At 46.8% G+C, this 18746-nt stretch overlaps 1 protein-coding gene across 4 annotated transcripts; it reads right to left on the reverse strand.

The window, feature by feature from the left end:
- Positions 1-215: 215 nt before the first annotated feature.
- Positions 216-8236, reverse strand: ECHDC3 (enoyl-CoA hydratase domain containing 3). Of its 4 annotated transcripts, none has more exons than XR_014538778.1 (6): positions 8029-8236; positions 5866-5987; positions 4984-5081; positions 3628-3828; positions 1397-2283; positions 216-1349 (listed from the first exon to the last, which is right to left on the reverse strand). XR_014538778.1 is itself a non-coding variant. In XM_083573147.1 (6 exons), the coding sequence occupies exons 2-6, from the start codon at positions 6822-6824 to the stop codon at positions 1969-1971; spliced, it is 1095 nt and encodes a 364-aa protein (XP_083429273.1). In that variant the 5' UTR covers positions 6825-7120; positions 7162-8229; the 3' UTR covers positions 216-1968. The 4 variants fall into 4 exon arrangements, 3 of the variants coding, with proteins under 3 accessions (XP_083429273.1, XP_083429274.1, XP_083429272.1); XM_083573147.1 differs by adding an exon at positions 6511-7120 and having other exon boundaries at positions 216-2283; positions 5866-6032; positions 7162-8229; XM_083573148.1 differs by adding an exon at positions 6500-7120 and having other exon boundaries at positions 216-2283; positions 5866-6028; positions 7162-8218.
- Between the last annotated feature and the right edge of the window lie 10510 nt (positions 8237-18746).

Here is an 18746-nt window from a genome sequence, read left to right on the forward strand (position 1 = left end):
AGACAATACTGAGCTAGATGGACCAAGAGCCTGAATCATTTCAAGGCCGTTTCCTACGGCTCCTCTTCTCCCCAGACCCCATTCATGCTCTAGATTGGCCTGAGCGTCACTGATCGCAGCTGGTCCTATTGCAACATTCAGAGCTGTTTAGAACAACTCACACCTTTTAGAAATCAGAAACAGCTAACGATCGAAGAACTTGGTGCATGCAGAGATGACACTAAAATACTTGGCTTTTTATTGTTTCCTAGACTCGGACCAGGGAAGCTAAAAAAACCATACAGGACCGAAAAAGGCACTGTGCATTACAACATGAATGGATACCGCCCTCTGGCGACCATGCAAGGAGTAGCTCACTTCCTCCTTTCAAAACGCAAAGCAACCCAGTTTACAAAGGTGATTCAGAGAACCCCTTTCAGCTTACAGTCAAGCAGCTGCAACTGCAATTGCTGGGGTTTCCTGTGCGGTGCCTTGTGATAAGATCTTATCAGAAATACATCTCACCTGTGCCTTTCTGGGAAGATGGTGCAAACATCCCGGTTTTTGACATCATATGTTTATAGGGTTAGCTGGAGAAATAAATCACATCTGTTCTCTATCCAGATGCAATGCAGCAGCCAAGAAGATCACAGCTGGGTAAACCCTTTGCTGTCAGCAAAACTCCTATGCGATTCATCCAAGATCTAATAAAGATCAAGGCGAGGGGAATGGGGAGTCAGGGGCTCCTCAAAACTCCTTCCAAAAGAAAAGAACCATTTGCCAAGCATTTCTGGAGCTATTCTCTATTTTTTGCTGAGAAGCTCCTTGCTGAAAATGCAAACCTGGTAGCCATTTGTCATTGTCTTTTTGATCCAGGTCCTGTTCCCACAGGAATGCATTTCTTCTGAGCTTCTCCAACCACTCTCCCCTCTAGTCTGGCTCCCAAGGCTCTGCCTACACCCGCCTGCTGTCCTCAGAGGGCAACTCCTATCGCCCCTGTTTGCAGGCCCTTCAGGCTAGGAACGATGGGAGCTGTAGTCCAGCAACATCTGGAGGGCACTAGGTTGGGGAAGCCCAGGCCACACACCCCTCTCCCCCTTCCAATAATTGCCTATTGATAACCTACTATTCATCCAAGACTGGCTTCCAAAACCCGCACGAATGTGGCAGTATAACTCGGGATATAACTTTGGGACATGTGTGTAGGGGGTTTTCTGATCCACAGCAACTGGAGGTAAGTCTCAGCTCTTCTCCTCCATGGTGGAAGACAGGAAGGACTGCAGACTCAGAGCTGGTTTAGTAGCAAAGATGCCAACACATAAAACAAGGGAAGGGGCACCTGTGGTCCTTGAGCTGTTGACAGACTACAACTCCCATCGGCCATGCCAACAGGGGCTGATGGGAGTTGTAGTCCGACGTCTTGGAAGGCCACAGGTCCCCCATCATCTGAATCAGATATAACTAGCTAATGTAGACAACAGTTCTTTAAAAGGTTCCACAGTGCTGAGTGAGTGGGACTTGGCATGCTGTTCAGAAAGCAGCTAAGGCTAGTGGCATGCTTTGCACAAAAGGCCTTGGGTTCGATTCCTGGCATCTCCAGTTAAAACAACAACACTCAAGGAGGAGAATCAGAAGAAGAAAGAGGCTGCCTGTGAGAGTACTGGCTGAATGGTCTGGCTCAGTGTCAAGGCAGTTCTTTATATCCCTATATCTACATAGCATCGAAAGAAGCCTGAATTAAAATCCACTTTGTTTCGATATTGCAACAAGCATCACTTTCCTGTTTGGTATTGCACTTTTACAGATTAACAAATCAATGTGTGTCAGACAGACCGTCAATTTTCAAAGGCGGACCTGTTGCATAATCAAGGGATCACATTTAACAAGATGATAGTCCCTAGGATTTTCAGAGAGAGAAGGCACCAGCTACGACGATCTCAATCGATTTGGCTCTTAAAAGAGGCTGGTCGTCCCATGAGAGGTTTCGGTTCAGGAATGCGACCAGGCCGGCTTGCGTTTGGAGACGAAGGCCTTGATCCCCTCCTGTCCATCGTGCAGGGCCAGGTTCTCCACCATGACCCGGGAGGCCGTTCTGTAGGCAGCACTGACATCCTGCTCCATCTGTTTGTAAAAGGTGGCTTTGCCCAGAGCCACGACAGGCCGGCTGCTCTCGCATATCCTGCGGGCGATTCTCAGGGTCTCGTCTTCCAGCTTGTCCTCTGGGACCACCTTGCTGATGAGCCCGTGCAGAAGAGCCTCCTGGGCGGTCATAGGCTCTCCCGTCAACAGCATCTCCATCGCAACCTGGAAAGAATTGTTGAAAAACAAAGAAATTAAGGGCCACGCAGGCAGAGCGGCGAATGCAAAATGTACAATGGGCCAGATTCTGCTCGCTCATCCATCTCTAGTCTTCATCCAGGCAAGCAAGAATCATGATCAGACTTCAAGGACGCAGCTTCCCAAGCTTGGGTTGCCAGCTGAGATTTTTTTGGACTACAATTCCCATCATCCCTGACCACTGGCCCTGTTAGCTAGGGATGATGGGAGTTGTAGTAGGGTTTTTTCCTGAACCCGCTGGCTGTGTCCTTCTGTTGGAGGACAGAGTGGTGTATAGGGATGGAGAAATCTATCTACTTTGGTTTCTCTCGGTTTCTCATTGTCCCAGTTTTAAGTACAGTTCTCCACATCAGCTCACAATTTTCTTTTGAAGTCCTCATGACAATTCACCAGCATTTGAATGCAAATTTCTCCAAATAGGCATGTTTGTTTGCAGTTTTGCCTAATATATACATTTTTTTTTGCAAATCAATTTCCCCTAATGTAATGCACCTTTGTATGTTACTTTCCGTAATGCATGCACATAAGTCCATTTTGGCTCAACTGGAGAAGACCAAAAAAAGATGTTTCAACTGTCCCAAAACAACCGGAGACCCAAGTATGGGAAGCCCTCTTCTAGTCCGTCAAAAGAAATTGAGGGAAGGTGTGAAGAAAGGCCAGTTAAGAGAGTGGCTGGGGGGGGGGGAGTGATGAGGCCAGGCAGAGAAGTTTGGAGGGCTACTTTTGGACCTCATGTCAGAGAGTCCCCACTCCTGCACTAGGAAGATCATAGTATATGGTTGGGGGCCGTAGTACATACATGTTGGGAAATCCCATGGGATGAGAAAAGAGGAATAAGAAGAGCCCCACATGGATGACTGGCCCATGGAGACCAAGTCGCTGTACACATACTGCCAGACCACAGGCAAATTCTTACCATTTAATAATCAGTGGGGCGAGCCCAAAACTTTGCTGCCCAAGGCAGAACAGCAAATGTCTCCCTCCCACCTTGCTCAACCGAAGGCTGACCAAGTTATTTTAGTGCACGAGGCAGAATGTCACACAAGTGTGCCTCTCCGTGGGAGTCAAAATGCACAGGATAAATAAATGAAAACGGCTGCCTTTCTCAAGACATCTTAAATCAGCTGCCTGAGGCAACAGCCTCACTCCGCCTAATGCTTTGGCCGGCCCTGACAATGGCACACCCACAGTTCTGAAGCCCCTGTAGTTCAGGCGCCAACATGACCACTGTGTTTGGGGACTATCTGCTTGCAGCGAGTACAACAAGTGAACAAAGTACAGCAACAAAATCCTTCTTTTGAAGAGTCTCACCTTCCTCGGGAGAGATCTCCCCAGGGCAACTCCAGGCGTCGAGCAGAACAGGCCGACGTTCACTCCCGGTGTGGCGAACCTGGATTTCTCGCTGGCCACAGCAATATCGCAGCTGGCCACCAACTGGCAGCCGGCGGCCGTGGCCAAGCCGTTGACTTTGGCGATTACAGGAACAGGTAGCTTGGGGAGCAACGTCATGACCTGTAAGCAAGCAGTTTTTTTAAGTGCTGGTGCTGACCTATAAAGCCTTACAGGGTTCAGGACCACAATACCTTAAGCACCGCCTCTCCCCATATGAACCGACCCAAACCCTGCATCTCAGGCCCTCCTCTGTGCCCCCACTCCCAGAGAAGTTTGGAGAGTGGCAACACGAGCAAGGGCCTTTTCTGTGGTGGCTCCCCATTTGTGGAATGCTCTGCCCAGAGAGGCTCACCAGGAACCATCACTGAATGTAGTGGTTAAGAGCGCTAAGACTCATAATCTTGGGAACCGGGTTCGTGTCTCCGCTCCTCCACATGCAGCTGCTGGGTGACCTTGGGCTAGTCACACTTCTCTGAAGTCTCTCAGCCTCACTCACCTCACAGAGTGTTTGTTGTGGGGGAGGAAGGGAAAGGAGAATGTTAGCCGCTTTGAGACTCCTTCGGGTAGTGATAAAGTGGGATATCAAATCCAAACTCTTCTTCTTTACGCAGGCCTTCAGCCATTATTAGACAATCCATGGCTTTTTAAATGGGGGGGACTATTATGATGTGATTGTTTTATTGCCTTTATTATTATGCTATGTGAATTACTTTGTAAATGTTGTACACTGCCCTGGGATCTTTGGATAAAGGGTGGTATATAAATCTTATTCTTATCCTTATTATTGAGGAAAAGTGTCACCCGTATTCTTCTAACGACAAGATCCTTTATGACTTTCGTTAAGGCAGATGAATGCATTTAAAAATACAACACCGATGCATTGCTAGTCAAATACAGAAAACCTCTCAAATCTATGGCCCCTAACCCATCTCAAAATTACGCTCGGACCATCCTGTTCCAAGTTAACAGTCCTCTAATTCTATTCAAGGGGCAGATCTTAGCAGTTGGGTCTTCTGTTCATCAGGATAAAAGCAGTTGGGTCTTCTGTTCATCAGGATAACCAGCTACTCAGTTTCTTACGCTTGCCAACACTCAGCCAGATGTTATTCCATTGATTCTACCTTCAGAAAGATCAAGCAATGCTTTAACGTGTGTGTTGTTGTTTTTTTGAGCAGACCATCCAATTAAAATTTTGTGGCATGATGGGAAGCCGATAAACTGCCTCCAGGCAGGCGAGCTCTTTAACAGTGGCAGCATCAATGTGAACCATCTCACCTCAGAGCAGGTCTCAAAGATTTCTCTGTGGTGCTTCTCACCCTTCTCAAACGCCAGTTCCTTCAAGTCGTGCCCAGAGGAGAAAACGGGACCTTCTCCTGGGTGGGGGAAGGCATGTGAAAGGAAGCAAGAGAATTTTATGTGCATCTTGTATCCTCGACATGACCAAATCCTTGCCAAGAAAACGACAGGCCGACACACACATTACTGCAGAGATGGGGAACCTGCAGTCCTCCATTTCCTGTTTGTTCAGCATGCCCACGGTTCACTAGATGCCAGGACCAGACACCCACCTATCCTCCCATTCTGAGGGGGAAAGCCCTGTTCATTTTGTGGAGGTCTGCCTCTTTTGTTCTTTTAGATGTGGCAGCCATTTTGTGTTACGCCATGCACCCCGCCTTCAAGCAGCTGCCATTTTGCAGTCTGGTACCCACTGACGCCCCTCGCCTTCAAGTAGCACAATAACTTCTGGGGGCAAAGCAAGATGGAAACGTAGCCAAATAAAGAAATCGTAAGGATGCTTTAAAAGCAGAAAGGAGAGAAAAATTGTCCGAAGAGGGGGAAGAAATTAAATATGATCTGATAGTGAAGAGATGTAGGAGAGGGTGGAATCTGGGGGTGAATAGATGGAGGTGTCAGAGATGGAGTGAAGACAAGTCTCTTCTTAGTCAAAAGACTGTTAAAGGATGACAAGGTGGAACAAATTCTTTGAAAGGTTTTGTAATATCAATTTCCCCACCCTATTATTATTATCATCATCACTATTACTATTATTATCTATTAAATTTCTCTACTACCCTCCATCCAAGGTTCACAGAGCGGTTTACAATATATAAAGCCAAAGTTACATACCTACCCTCATAGGTTTTATGAGCAAAATACCTGAAATTAAAATGACTCTCAGGTCGGTGCTTTCAATATCACGCAGAATATCCTCACGGAGGGAGCTTATCATGGAGAGTGAAAGTGCATTTCTCTTGAGAGGATTGTTCAAAACAATGTTCCTGTGAAATATAATTTTTATGAGAGACGCTTTCATACGTAGCTGTCTGCACCGTGTTAAGATTTGTGGGTAACAAAGGATTATGTTGTATCAATGTGCATGTAACCTCTCCGGTAAAAATATGATTCACATTACATCATGAAACTGTGGGCATGCATTCACGCTAAACCACGGTTTGCTTCTAACTGTGGTTTAATGTGATGCGGCAGCTAGACTGGAAGTTGCGTTGCAGGATTTCACAGAGGGAAATTTCCAGTCCAACCTGGAGATGGTAGGAAGTGAAACAGTGACCTTCTGCAACCCATGGACCAAAAATGTAGCTCTCTAGCCAAGCATCCAGAGACATCACATTTGCATCCCATATATGTTAACTAGCTCACATGGATGGGACGCGGGTGTCGCTGTGGGTTAAACCACAGAGCCTAGGACTTGCCGATCAGAAGGTCGGTGGTTCGAATCCCCGTGACAGGGTGAGCTCCCGTTGCTCGGTCCCTGCTCCTGCCAACCTAGCACTTCAAAAGCACGTCAAAGTGCAAGTAGATAAATAGGTACCGCTCCAGCAGGAAGGTAAACAGCATTTCCGTGCGCTGCTCTGGTTCACCAGAAGCGGCTTAGTCATGCTGGCCACATGACCCAGAAGCTGTACGCCGGCTCCCTTGGCAGGTAAAGTGAGATGAGTGCTGCAACCCCAGAGTCGGCCACGACTGGACCTAATGGTCAGGGGTCCCTTTACCTTTAGCTCACATGGTTGGGAAGAAAGTTGTTTTTCTCTCTCCACGAGATAAAAAATACCTAACGAACAAGCAGAGTTGCCAACAGCCACAAAGCAAAAGAACATTAAGTATACCAATTGCTGTTGTTTAATTCCCAATAATTCATAGGGTTGGACATTGTCTTATTACACCAATATAAACTCCTACAACGTTAGTTAATTCTACTCTGTCAGTTCCCATATTCTTACTATCTAATCTTCAAATGTAGGGATAAAAAGAGTGTTTTAAAAATTATATGAGTACAGTGGTACCTTGGATCTCAAACACCTTGGCACTCAAAACAACTTGGAACCCAAACACTGCAAACCCAGAAGTAAGTGTTCTAGTCATTTATTTCTTGCTTGCAGAACTTGAGAGCTTTCTAAAGCCTAGAGCCTCCTAGGCTGCAGCATAAAAGGAAGCAGGCCTACGTTTTTGGTTCAGCTCCAGTTTTATTTGGGCAACAGGGTTTTCAAAGTCCACCGTTAAAGTGCCACCTTTGCCCCTTGCCCCAGTTCAGCTCACGCATATATATTCTGTAAACTACCATGCTCAGCGGCAGAACATATCAACATCGTCTGCAGGTAGAGCACGTTTGCCCAGCAGCAGGAACAACAGAATTTTGAAGCCAGAAGAGGTCCCCAAAGGTCATCCAGACTAGCCCTTGCTCACTGCAGGATCTTGCCCATTCTCTATGCTCATATGTTTAAAAGAGATAAAGCAGAACCCTCAAAAAAGTCATTCGCGCAGCATGAGGGGCGGGGGAACATGTTCCAGCTGTTGCTGGAACCCAACTCTCACCAGCCTCGGCCAGCATGACCAATGGTCACAGATGGCAGGAGTTTGTGCCCCCCCAAAAAAACTAGAGGAGGGTCAGTTTCTTCACCCCCTCCCTAAGCAATTCCCCTGTCCAATAAAATGCCACTCACTCTCTTTCCAGTTGACATAAAAGCTCAAGGGACTTGGAAGGAACTAGAAACTTGACCCTGGCAAAGAGATGAGCAGTTGGTAGGGAGGCGAACAAGCAAACCTCCCTAACCCAAATTCTCTGGGTCCGTTCGTGCATCACAGGCAGTGCGGAGCAGTGGTTAGAGCGGGGACTAGGACGTGGGAGAACACGGTTCAAATCCCTAACCAGCCTGGTTGTGGTTGTGAGGATGAAATGGAGAACGGTGCACGGGGTGGGGAGGGGGGAAAGAACCGTGCATGCCAATCTCCTGGAGCTTTTTGGAGGGGAAAGCGGAACAGAAATGCAAATAAACAAGCCCATTCTTCCTCTGTCCGGCCCACCTGATCCCATCCTGCTGCCACGTGCGAGTCAGCCTCGGCTCCGCGGGAACTTGCTGGCAGTGCTGCCTCCGCCCGGGCGCCCCGCCGCCCCTTGTAAAGGCGCGCTGGGTGCGGAGCAGCGGCCGCGCGAGCTGCGCGCTGCAGAGCCCGACGCCTCTCGCAAAAGCAGCTGCAGCCATTGCAACTTCCCTCCCTGTCCGGGCCGGGGGCGGAGTAGGAGGAGGAGCATTTCTACGCGCTGCTGACCCCTGCCGGCTGCCAAAGGACAGCCGAAAACTGCTTCCCCCCCCCCTTTTTATATAAAAATTTAAATCTCTTAAAACACTATAGCAATTTTTAACAATTTCGATTAATCCCTTCACCTCCCTCCCCCACAACCCAGTACTTCCCTCCACCCGTGTGCGATCTTCTTTACCTATTATTTTTTGTTATTGTTTATTCACTTTATTTCTTATTCCATCCTTGATATATTATCATCCCATTTCCTTGCGCCTTTTAAACTTTTGCATATTAATTTTTAAACTCCAGCACCGACTGTTTTCATGTATTCCTTAACACATTCCCACTCTTTATTAATTTTTTGATTAGAGTAGCCTCTAATTGATGTTGTTGATTTTGCCGTCTCCGCAAATTCAAGAAATTTGATTCTCCATTCTAATAATTCTGGCATTTTATCAGTTTTCCAGTTTTTTGCCACTACAATTCTGGCTGCTGCAGTTGCGTAAAGGAATACATACCTTTTATTCTTAGGGATGTCACTCGATGTCAAACCCAGCAAAAATGCCTGTGGTGTTTTAAAAGATTGAACTCCTAAATATCTTTTTAAGCTCTTCATGTATCATGTATCATAATCCAGAACTGCTTTTCTACTACTGTGGTGGCTTTTTAAAAAATAAGAATTTGATCGCGCTGCACGCCAATTTTTTTTATTGCTAAGAAATACATCGGAAAACCAAAAGATGGCAACCAGGATTGACCTTGTTGATGCTCTTGCTCTCATTTTGAAAAGATCTGTATCCATATTCTGCAAACAAACAAATGAAAATATTTCAGTTAATATGCTATGCAGGACTGGATTTAGGTTTGATGAGGCCCTAAGCTACTGAAGGTAATGGGGCCCTTTCTATGTCCAGCTGTTCTTTGTCAAGAACAAATTGTCCCTGTTTTTTGTGTTGAATATATGCCATATGGTAATTTATGGACCTAACAGGTATCTCAAGCCATTTGCACATAACAAAATATGTACTTTATCAAAGTAATTGTTGAACTGAAATACAATTAAAAAGAAGTGGTATTTTAGGAATCAGGCTAGCAGGCCATTACTTACACCATAGGATCCTACACAACACAAAACACTGTTGCTGCATGTAGGTTTTATTTTATTTGTTTTTTATCTTATATTTTGGAAATATACATCCAGGGTTTTTTTTACTTCAATTTTTTGAGGGCCCCCCAAGAAAGTGAGGCCCTAAGCTATAGCTTGTTTAGTTTATATGTAAATCTGGCACTGATGCTATACTATACTATACTATATGAAATGTTTAACTGTTCCTTTGTCCTGGAGTCACGCTTGCCATCCACTCCTGCCACACCGGTGGGGTATGCCCCACCCCCTTTGAGAACCACCTATACTATGTCAGGAGCTTGTCCTACACTCGAGTAGGACCCTGGCAGAGACACATGCCCAACTAGCATGTTCTCTCCCTCCTGGTCGTTCATTCGGGAGCTTCAAAAGCTTTCTTCTGCCCAAACATCACAGTGACCGATGCCAACAGACACCAGCACACTTAGGGATCCGCAGTCTGCGCAGTTTGCGTAACAGACCACAGCAACTCAGCATTTTGGCTAATCTGCTTTATTTACATATACAGTGGTAAAGGTAAAGGGAGCCCTGACCATTAGGTCCAGTTGTGACCGACTCTGGTGTTGCGGCGCTCATCTCGCTTTATTGGCCGAGGGAGCCAGCGTACTGCTTCTGGGTCATGTGGCCAGCATGACTAAGCCGCTTCTGGCGAACCAGAGCAGCGCACGGAAACACCATTTACCTTCCTGCCAGAGTGGTACCTATTTATCTACTTGCACTTTGACGTGCTTTTGAACTGCTAGGTGGGCAGGAGCAGGGACTGAGCAACGGGAGCTCACCCCATCGCGGGGATTCAAACCGCCGACCTTCTGATTGGCAAGTCCTAGGCTCTGTGGTTTAACCCACAGCGACACCCGCGTCCCAATATATACAGTGGTACCTCGGGTTAATTACTTAATTCGTTCCAGAGGTCCGTTCTTAACCTGAAACTGTTCTTAACCTGAAGAACCACTTTAGCTAATGAGGTCTCCCGCTGCTGCTGCACCGCCGGAGCACGATTTCTGTTCTCATCCTGAAGCAAAGTTCTTAACCCGAGGTAATATTTCTGGGTTAGCGGAGTCTGTAACCTGAAGCGTATGTAACCTGAAGCGTATGTAACCTGAGGTACCACTGTAAATACACACACGGAGCACTGCAACATGGCTCCCTCTCTCTCTAGCATTAGACAGCAAAGAGAAAGAACAAATGACAATAGTCCCACTTCACGGAACACAGTAACACAAACATCCTGTGGGCTTATCCACACTTAGAATCATAGAGTAAGGGGTCCGTAATGGTCATCTAGTCCAACCCTCTGCAATGCAGGAATCTCAGCTAAAGCATCCAGGACAGATGGCCATACAACCTCTGCTTGAAAACCTCCAAGGAAGGAGAGCCCATCACCTCTTGTGGGAGCCTGCTCCACAGTCAAACAGCTCTTACTGTCAGAAAGTTCTTCCTGGTGTTTAGTCGGAATTTCCTTCCTTGTAACTTGAATCCATTGGTTTGGGTCCTATCCTTCAGAGCAGCAGAAAACAGGCTTCCTCCACCCTCCATGTGACAGCCCCTGAGATATTTGAAGATGGCCCTCATATCTCTTTTCACTCAGGTAAACAGCTGCAAATACAGTGGCACCTTGGTTGTCAAATGTAATTTGTTCCGGAAGACCGTTCGACTTCCGAAACGTTTGACAACCGAGGCGGAAATGGCCGCCTGCAATTTCAATTGAGAAGCAATTACCGTATTTTTTGCTCTATAACACGCACCCGACCATAACACGCACATAGTTTTTAGAGGAGGAAAATCCGTAGGCATGCCACCCGTAGGCATTCCCTCCATAACACGCACAGACATTTCCCCTTACTTTCTAGAAGGAAAAAAGTGAGTGTTATGGTTCAAAAAATACGGTACTTCCAGGGTTTCGGTGTTCGGGTTCTGAAACGTTCGGCTTCTGAGACGCTCGAAAACCGAGATTCCACTGTATAGTACAGTGGTACCTCTGGATGCGAACAGGATCCATTCCAGAGCCCCATTTGCATCCTGAAGCGAATGCAACCCGCGTGTGCGCAGGTCGTGATTCGCTGCTTCCGCGCATGTGTGTGACGTCATTTTGAGCGTCTGCGTATGCGCGAGCCGCGAAACCCAGAACTAACGCATCCCGTTACTTCCGGGTCACCGTGGAGCGTAACCTGAAAACGCTGACCTGAAGCTACTTCAACCTGAGGTATGACTGTACAGTGGTACCTCGGGTTACATACACTTCAGATTACAGACGCTTCAGGTTACAGACTCTGCTGACCCAGAAATAGTGCTTCAGGTTAAGAACTTTGCTTCAGGATGAGAACAGAAATCGTGCAGTTGAGGCATCTGATCAAGACTTGTATTTTAAAATGAGCTTATATATATATATATATATATATATATATATATATATATATATATATATATTTGCAGATGCTTGTGTGTTTTTAATGCCAGGCAGAAGACCAGCTGTCTAAAAGACTTTTGGCAGATGTTTATCCTCCTGGACAAGGGCCCCCTGATTTATAGCAGGAGCCAAAATTCTCAAAGTTGTAAAAAGGGAATTACAGGCTGAGAGCAAATGTTACTAGGTTACTGACCCTACAGAATACAATCAAGCTGCAAAAGCACTAATTAAGAGTTGGTAAATAGTAGGATTCATTGTTTAACAAAATATAATACCATGTGTCTCCCATTAGAGACTTGAGCCACAGGTTAAAGGGCAAGAGCTAATGGGAAAAGCAACTGGCCAGGAAAGGGGGTTGTAAACTGAAGAAGTTTTTACTTAGAAAAGGCATTTGCTTCTAAAAATCTATATATGTTATGTATGAAATATATTGGCTTAAATGTAATTATGCAAAGGATTTAGAAAGTAAGAAATGTTAGATTCTTATTTCATAGAATCATAGAATCATAGAGTTGGAAGAGACCACAAGGGCCATCGAGTCCAACCCCCTGCCAAGCAGGAAACACCATCAGAGCACTCCTGACATATGGTTGTCAAGCCTCTGCTTAAAGACCTCCAAAGAAGGAGATCTTTCATTGATGGTGTGTGAGAATGTGAACCCAAGATCTCTGACCTCTGTTTAAGATAAAAATTTAAAACCATTAGCCATCTGTTTTGGAGGGCAAAAGGGCAAGAAGGGCAAGAGGTGATCTGGTAATTAAAGTGCCTTGTTGAGGCAAATGTAAGATATATGGCTACTTGTTTGCCATTTATAGATAGAAGGAAATATAGCTCTTTGTCTCCCATAAAAGGTAATAGGAAATGGGTGTATCTTTTATGATTGGTTCTAGCAAACAGCCAATAGGAATTTCAACCAGGCTGATTGGACAGAGGCAGCCAAAGGAGGAGCAAGGGGGCTGGGCTGAGGAAATATAAGTGCTGACCATCAGGGCTGGAGTGGGCAGAGCTTTGGTAAGCATATACCACTGTGTCTCTCATTTATTTGTCTGACAAATAAATTATTATTTTAATTTCTCTATTGCTGCGTTGAATATTTCATTCCAGCTAAGCGTTAACCACAAGCAGGATGATAAACAGTGACAGTGCAGCAGCAGCAGGAGGCCCCATTAGCTAAAGTGGTGCTTCAGGTTAAGAACAGTTTCAGGTTAAGAACGGACCTCCAGAACGAATTAAGTACTTAGCCCAAGGTACCACTGTATAACGTTTTAAGTGCGCTTCAAGAGCATTATACAAATGTGACACTAGATGGCATTTCACAGTGGTTTTTTTATATGTATCTAGATTCCATCCCTGTCTCCTCTTCTCCAGATTAAACAGATAGGGATGCAGGTCATGCTGGCCACATGACCCGGAAGCTGTATGTTGGCTCCCTCGGCCAATAAAGCGAGATGAGCGCCACAACCCCAGAGTCGGCCACAACTGGACCTAATGATCAGGGGTCCCTTTACTAGATTCCATCCCTGTCTCCTCTTCTCCAGGTTAAACATCCCCAGTTCCTTTTGCCCCACTCTTTACAAACAGAGGCCTGCACTTTCAAGTTCCATGTCCCGTCCCGCCCCTCTTATTTGCACCCACTGGAGAATTTCCTGTGAACTTTTTTCCACCCACTGTCTCCATACCATGCATAATTGCTTGAAATGTTATCCTCACATGGGAAATTTTTCACATATCCTCATCATTACAATCATCCATATCCTCTAAATTTCTATACTGCCCTTCATCCGAAGATCAAGGGGTGGCTTGCAATATAAAAACACAAAAATACATACCATAATAAACAAACTGACAAAAACATCACCCCTCCCATAGATTGTTTAAACGCTATAGATTGCTTAATTAGCCAAAGGTCTTTGATACAAGGCATGTTTTACAGGCAAGAGGAAGAATGAAAACTGTAAACATTTGTGACAAATGTCAGTAAATGCAAAACATATAGCCAGTCACAATTCATTTAAGGATGAAATGCGTGCAAAGGAAGCCAAGCAACCTTTTACAATTGTTGCAAAACAATATTAGGTATTAATATATAAATCCAGTTCTACTTAATATAAAGGCAAATATAAACTTACTATACTTACTAAATGCCGCACCTAGCTGCTAGAGGGCAGCACTTTCCAATAAAATAATAGCACACTCTCATTTTGTTCTCCTTTTGCAATGCTACCTGTTTCATCAAATCCCTGCTTCTTCCATTGCTTCCCCTCTCTGCCTTTCCACTGTTCCTTCCCGGCTCACCTTTGCTCTAGTCCAAGTTGCATTCTCTGTTTCACGGCTTCCCAGACCTCGCAAGACTCGAGCTTATAGGGCTGGTCACTTTTCACAGCCACAATTACATTAGAATTTCTGTAAGTGTAAGTGACCTCCCTGGGACGCAAGCCTGGGCAGTGTGTGCGGAAGGTCCTGGGATGCCCAGATGACAAGACCCCCCCCCCTTGGCCTCACTGATGTGGTCCAGAGGAAAGGAGGCGGACAAGGAGCTATCCAACTGTCTCAGGGACTTCGCTCCGGATTTGTCTAGGGCAGGGGTCAGCAACCTGTGGTCCGTGGGCTACAAGCAGCCCACAGGGGTTATTTAAATGGCCCCCGAACCGAGCCACCCGCTCAGCGAGTCCCATAGCTGTCAGCTTTTCCCTTTTCTTGTGAGGAATCCTAATCTTAATAAGGGAATTTCCCTTAAAAAAAGGGAAACGTTGACAGCTATGGCGAGTCCCCGCATGCTGCACTAAACTGGTGCAGTGCGGAGCGGAGACTCGCTTCTGCAATGCCGGAAATCGTGTCTGCACATGCGCAGACGCCGGAAATTGCGTCTGCGCAGACGCAATCCGGCCCACGGAGCAATCTCTGCGGGAGTGAACCAGCCCAGGCGAGGTAAACTTTGCCAACCCCTGGTGTAGAGTTTACTTCTTAGCCTGCCTTCTCCTGAAGATAACCCACAAGGCAGCAGAGGTTTAGGATCAGAGTTTTCCTCATCTTAAACGGGCTGCCTTCCCAGATTGACAAGCACCACCTGCCCCTCACTTCCCTCTACAGCACGTGCAGAAACAACAATCTTGACCAGGGATCGGCAACGTGCGGCCCACGAAGACCGTTTTACTGGCCCACGAGCCGTCCCTGAACCAAGCTGCCCGCTCGGCGAGCCCCCCCCCCCGTGCTGTGCTAAACCAGCGTGGCGCGGGGATTCGCCGAGCGGCGCCGGAAATTGCATCTGCGCATGTCCAGACACTGAAAATCGCTTCTGCGCAGGTGCAATTTTTGGCGTCTGGGCATGTGCAGAACCAATTTCCGGCACCACGGACATGCACAGACGTGATTTCCAGCATCATGCTGTGCCAGTCCGCCCCACGGACAATCTCCGTGGGAGTGATTCAGCCCATGGCTGTTAAACCTTGCCGACCCCTGATCTTGACCGTTGGACCCACAATTGACCTTACTGGTCAATCTGCCAGAGTCTGCTTTTGCATGCAGGGGAAGGCCCTAACTCAACAGGGGTTTGAGACCCATTGCCTACCCTCACCTGGTTTAGCCAGCCAGACAAATTTCTTTCCGGGGTGTGGCTGCTGTCTCATGCTGGCATCTTCTAGAAGCCACAGGTGAGAGCTGAGTGGGGCTTTGGTGGGGCCCAAACTACCCCAAAAGGATCACGATGTTTCCCCACCAGAGGTACTTCTCCCCTAGCACCCCATGCATTTATTAATCTCTATAAATAAGCAATAATATCAGGTGATTAGCAAGTAGCCTGCCTCTTCTACCAGAGAGTGGGGGACTCGGGCAATGTCTACAGTTTCCAGGAACTCTTCTTATGGTGAGACTTTTGAGCTGAGAGTTTGTTTGGATCCTGGGCAAGGACCTGGAGCTTGAGAGGGAAGGTGTGCTAGAAGCAAAATGAGCTGAGATTCATTTTTATGTATTAGCATGTTTGCATCGATGTGCCTTTTTTATGCGTAACTGTGTGTTTTCATAAAACTTTGTTTACGCTGTCCGTTGTTGCTTCAGTTTTCTTTATGCCCTTTAGAGATATTTTTAATCTATTAAACGGTATAGAAATTCAATAATCAATAGTCAATCACCTGCCATTCTCAGGCTGCTGCCAGAGTAGCCACAACCGATTCCTTCTGCAAGAACTAGGCCACAGGTGCAAGACTGATAGTGATCTAATCGAGACTCAGTATGGTAAGCATGTAAACAGGATTCCTGAATAGTACCTTTCTGGGCATGTTGCACCAGCGATTGGGACACATCAGGTGTGTGCAGAAGGTTCTGGCCAGAGGGTAGTATTCTTATTTCTGTTGTACAGGTTCAGTTGCCACTGAGTCATGGAGCTGTACAGGCCGGAGGAATTTCTGTGTGTGTGAGTGTGTGCATGTACTGTGAATGTTGTATTGCAGATAATAAGAGGAAGAAGGCATCCTTGGCCAATGGAAACAACTTCTTTACTCAATGGGTGTGCTATTCCACACCAGTTGTACTTGGAGCAGACCCACTGAAACTAATGTATTTAAAGAGCCAGTGTGCCATAATGGTTAGCGTGTTGGACTATGACCTGGGAGACAAGAGTTTGAATCCCCGCTCAGCCAAGACGCTCGCTGGGTGACCTTGGGCCAACCTAACCTGCCTCACAGGGCTGTTGTGAGGATGAAATGAGGAGGAGGAGGAAGAAGAACCATGTGCACCACTTTGAGCTCCTTGGAAGACGAAGGTGGTCTATAAATGTAAAAAATAAAAATAATAAAGAAACACACTGAGTTCAGTGGGTCTACTCTAAGAGATGGACAGCACCCAACTTGTGGTCTCATTCCTTCTTTTTAAAGCTGTGCTTAAAGATTCTTGGTCGATTTGTGCAACAGTCTTTTTTCCTACACCAGGAGGGCTTGGACTAACTCCTCCACCCCATCGCCCTAGGCCAGTAATGGATGAAGGAACCTGTGGTCTTCAGGATAATGTTGGACTCCAACTCCCATCAGCCCCAGCCAGCATGGCCAATGGTCAGGAATGATGGGAGTTGTAGTCCAGCAACACTTGGAGGGCCAAAGGTTCTCTGCCTCCAATTTAGCTACTGTTGTTTTAACTTTCTGGAACAGCTCTCCCAACATGAACCTATGCCGTCCTTTTCAATTTGTGGCTTTCCATCTGCAGAAGGCTCTTCCCAGCAAGTTCAACCTAGTGCCCTCATTGACATCACTTTGGCACCAAGTAAAGACTTACTTTCCCCCTCCCAGGCTTCTGATAAACTGAGACGGTGTTGTTGTGCTGCCAGTGTGCTGCTAAGTTCCCTGTGGCCATTATGAGGGTTGTTTTATTTTGGGTTTTTTTCAATAAAGGTCTGATGCATTTACGTTTTTTAATGTGTTGTAAGTCACCTGGAGACCTTTGGGTAACAAGCGACTACCGTATTTTTCGCACCATAGGACGCACTTTTCCCCTCCTAAAAAGCAAGGGAAAATGTGTGTGCGTCCTATGGAGCGAATGCAGGGGGGAGGCAGGCGGGAAAAGCCCCCAAGAGCTGCACACAAGCTCCGTGCGCTCTTGCGGGCTTTTCCACAGGAGGGAGAAGGGACTGACTGGCCGCATCAGTCCCTTCTCCCACCTCCCAGAAAAGCCAGGAGAAGCTGCGATCTCTTTAAAGGAGTTGCGCGGCTTCTGCCGGTTTTGCGGGAGGTGGGTGAATCCCCCCACCTCCCGGTAAAGCCAGGAAAGCCCTGCGCAGCGTCTCCCGGCAAGGAGAGGCTGCACGGGGCTATGGATTCTTTAGCCCCACGCAGTCTCTCCCGGGAGGGAGAAGCTGCACTGGGCTAAAGGGGAAGCCAAAACAGCGAGCGGGATCCATCCTGCTCGCTGCCTTGGCTTGTGCCATAGCCACGCGCAACCCCTCCGGCAGGGAGAGGTTGTGCGCAGCCTGTACGCTGCTCTTTGGGGCTGGGGGGGGAATTTTTTTCCTTGATTCCCCCCCCCAAAAAACTGGGTGCGCCCTATGATCCGGTGCGCCCTATGGTGCGAAAAATACGGTAAATAATGCTAACAGCAGCAGCAGCAACAACAGTAATACTTCCTTTTCATTGATGGTGCTTGTGTGGGTAGAAATTGATAAATACAGACCGGTGGCAACCTGGGAAGGTAGCCAATCTAGCAGAAGGAAAACTCTGGTCCTAAATCTTCAATAGAGAAAAAGCTGAGGAGCAAACCCTACACAAATCAGGAATAGAGTCACTAAGATGGCTGGGTGGTGCCTTGTGTGGGGCTACTCTTCTCCTTCGGGCTACTCTTGCAGCCAGGCTGCTGCCAAACATATTGCTCTGCTTTCCTTTGGGCCACACCAGGGAAGCCAAGAGGTGAGTCTTGTCGTCTGGGCAGTGCAGGACCTCCAAACACACTGCCCAGGCTCTCACCCCTGGGAGGTTACGTCAGTGCTGCTAACACAGTGGTTTGACTTCACCCCTGGAGGCGCACTCCATTGTCTTGCAAGACAGATGGATGCCAATAAACAACAACAGACTAATAATAATAATAATAATAATAATAATAATAATAATAATTTATTATTTATACCCCGCCCATCTGGCTGGGTTTCCCCAGACACTCTGGGCGGCTTTCAATAGAATATTGAAATACAATAATATCTATTTAACATTAAAAGCTTCCCTAAACAGAGCTGCCTTCAGATGTCTTCTAAAAGTCAGATAGTTGTTTATTTCCTTCCCATCTGAAGGGAGGGGGTTCCACAGGGCAGGTGCCACTACCGAGAAGGCCCTCTGCCTGGTTCCCTGTAACTTGGCTTCTCACAGCGAGGGAACCGCCAGAAGGCCCTCGGAGCTGGACCTCAGTGTCTGGGCTGAACAATGGGGATTAAAGCCGTTACCTTTATTGATTATACCTGCTCCAGCTCAGAAAGAA

Source organism: Podarcis filfolensis, assembly GCF_964270895.1.
Source record: "Podarcis filfolensis genome assembly, chromosome: 10".
NCBI lineage: Eukaryota > Metazoa > Chordata > Lepidosauria > Squamata > Lacertidae > Podarcis > Podarcis filfolensis.

Coding starts and splice junctions, on each gene's coding strand:
- ECHDC3 (XM_083573147.1), bottom strand. CDS start 6,824: ATGTTCTTTTGCTTTGTGGCTGTTGGCAACTCTGCTTGTTCGTTAGGT. Junction 5,082..5,865: donor GAGAGTCATTTTAATTTCAG/GTATTTTGCTCA, acceptor TCCCCCACCCAG/GAGAAGGTCCCGTTTTCTCC. Junction 2,284..3,627: donor GGAGATCTCTCCCGAGGAAG/GTGAGACTCTTC, acceptor AATTCTTTCCAG/GTTGCGATGGAGATGCTGTT.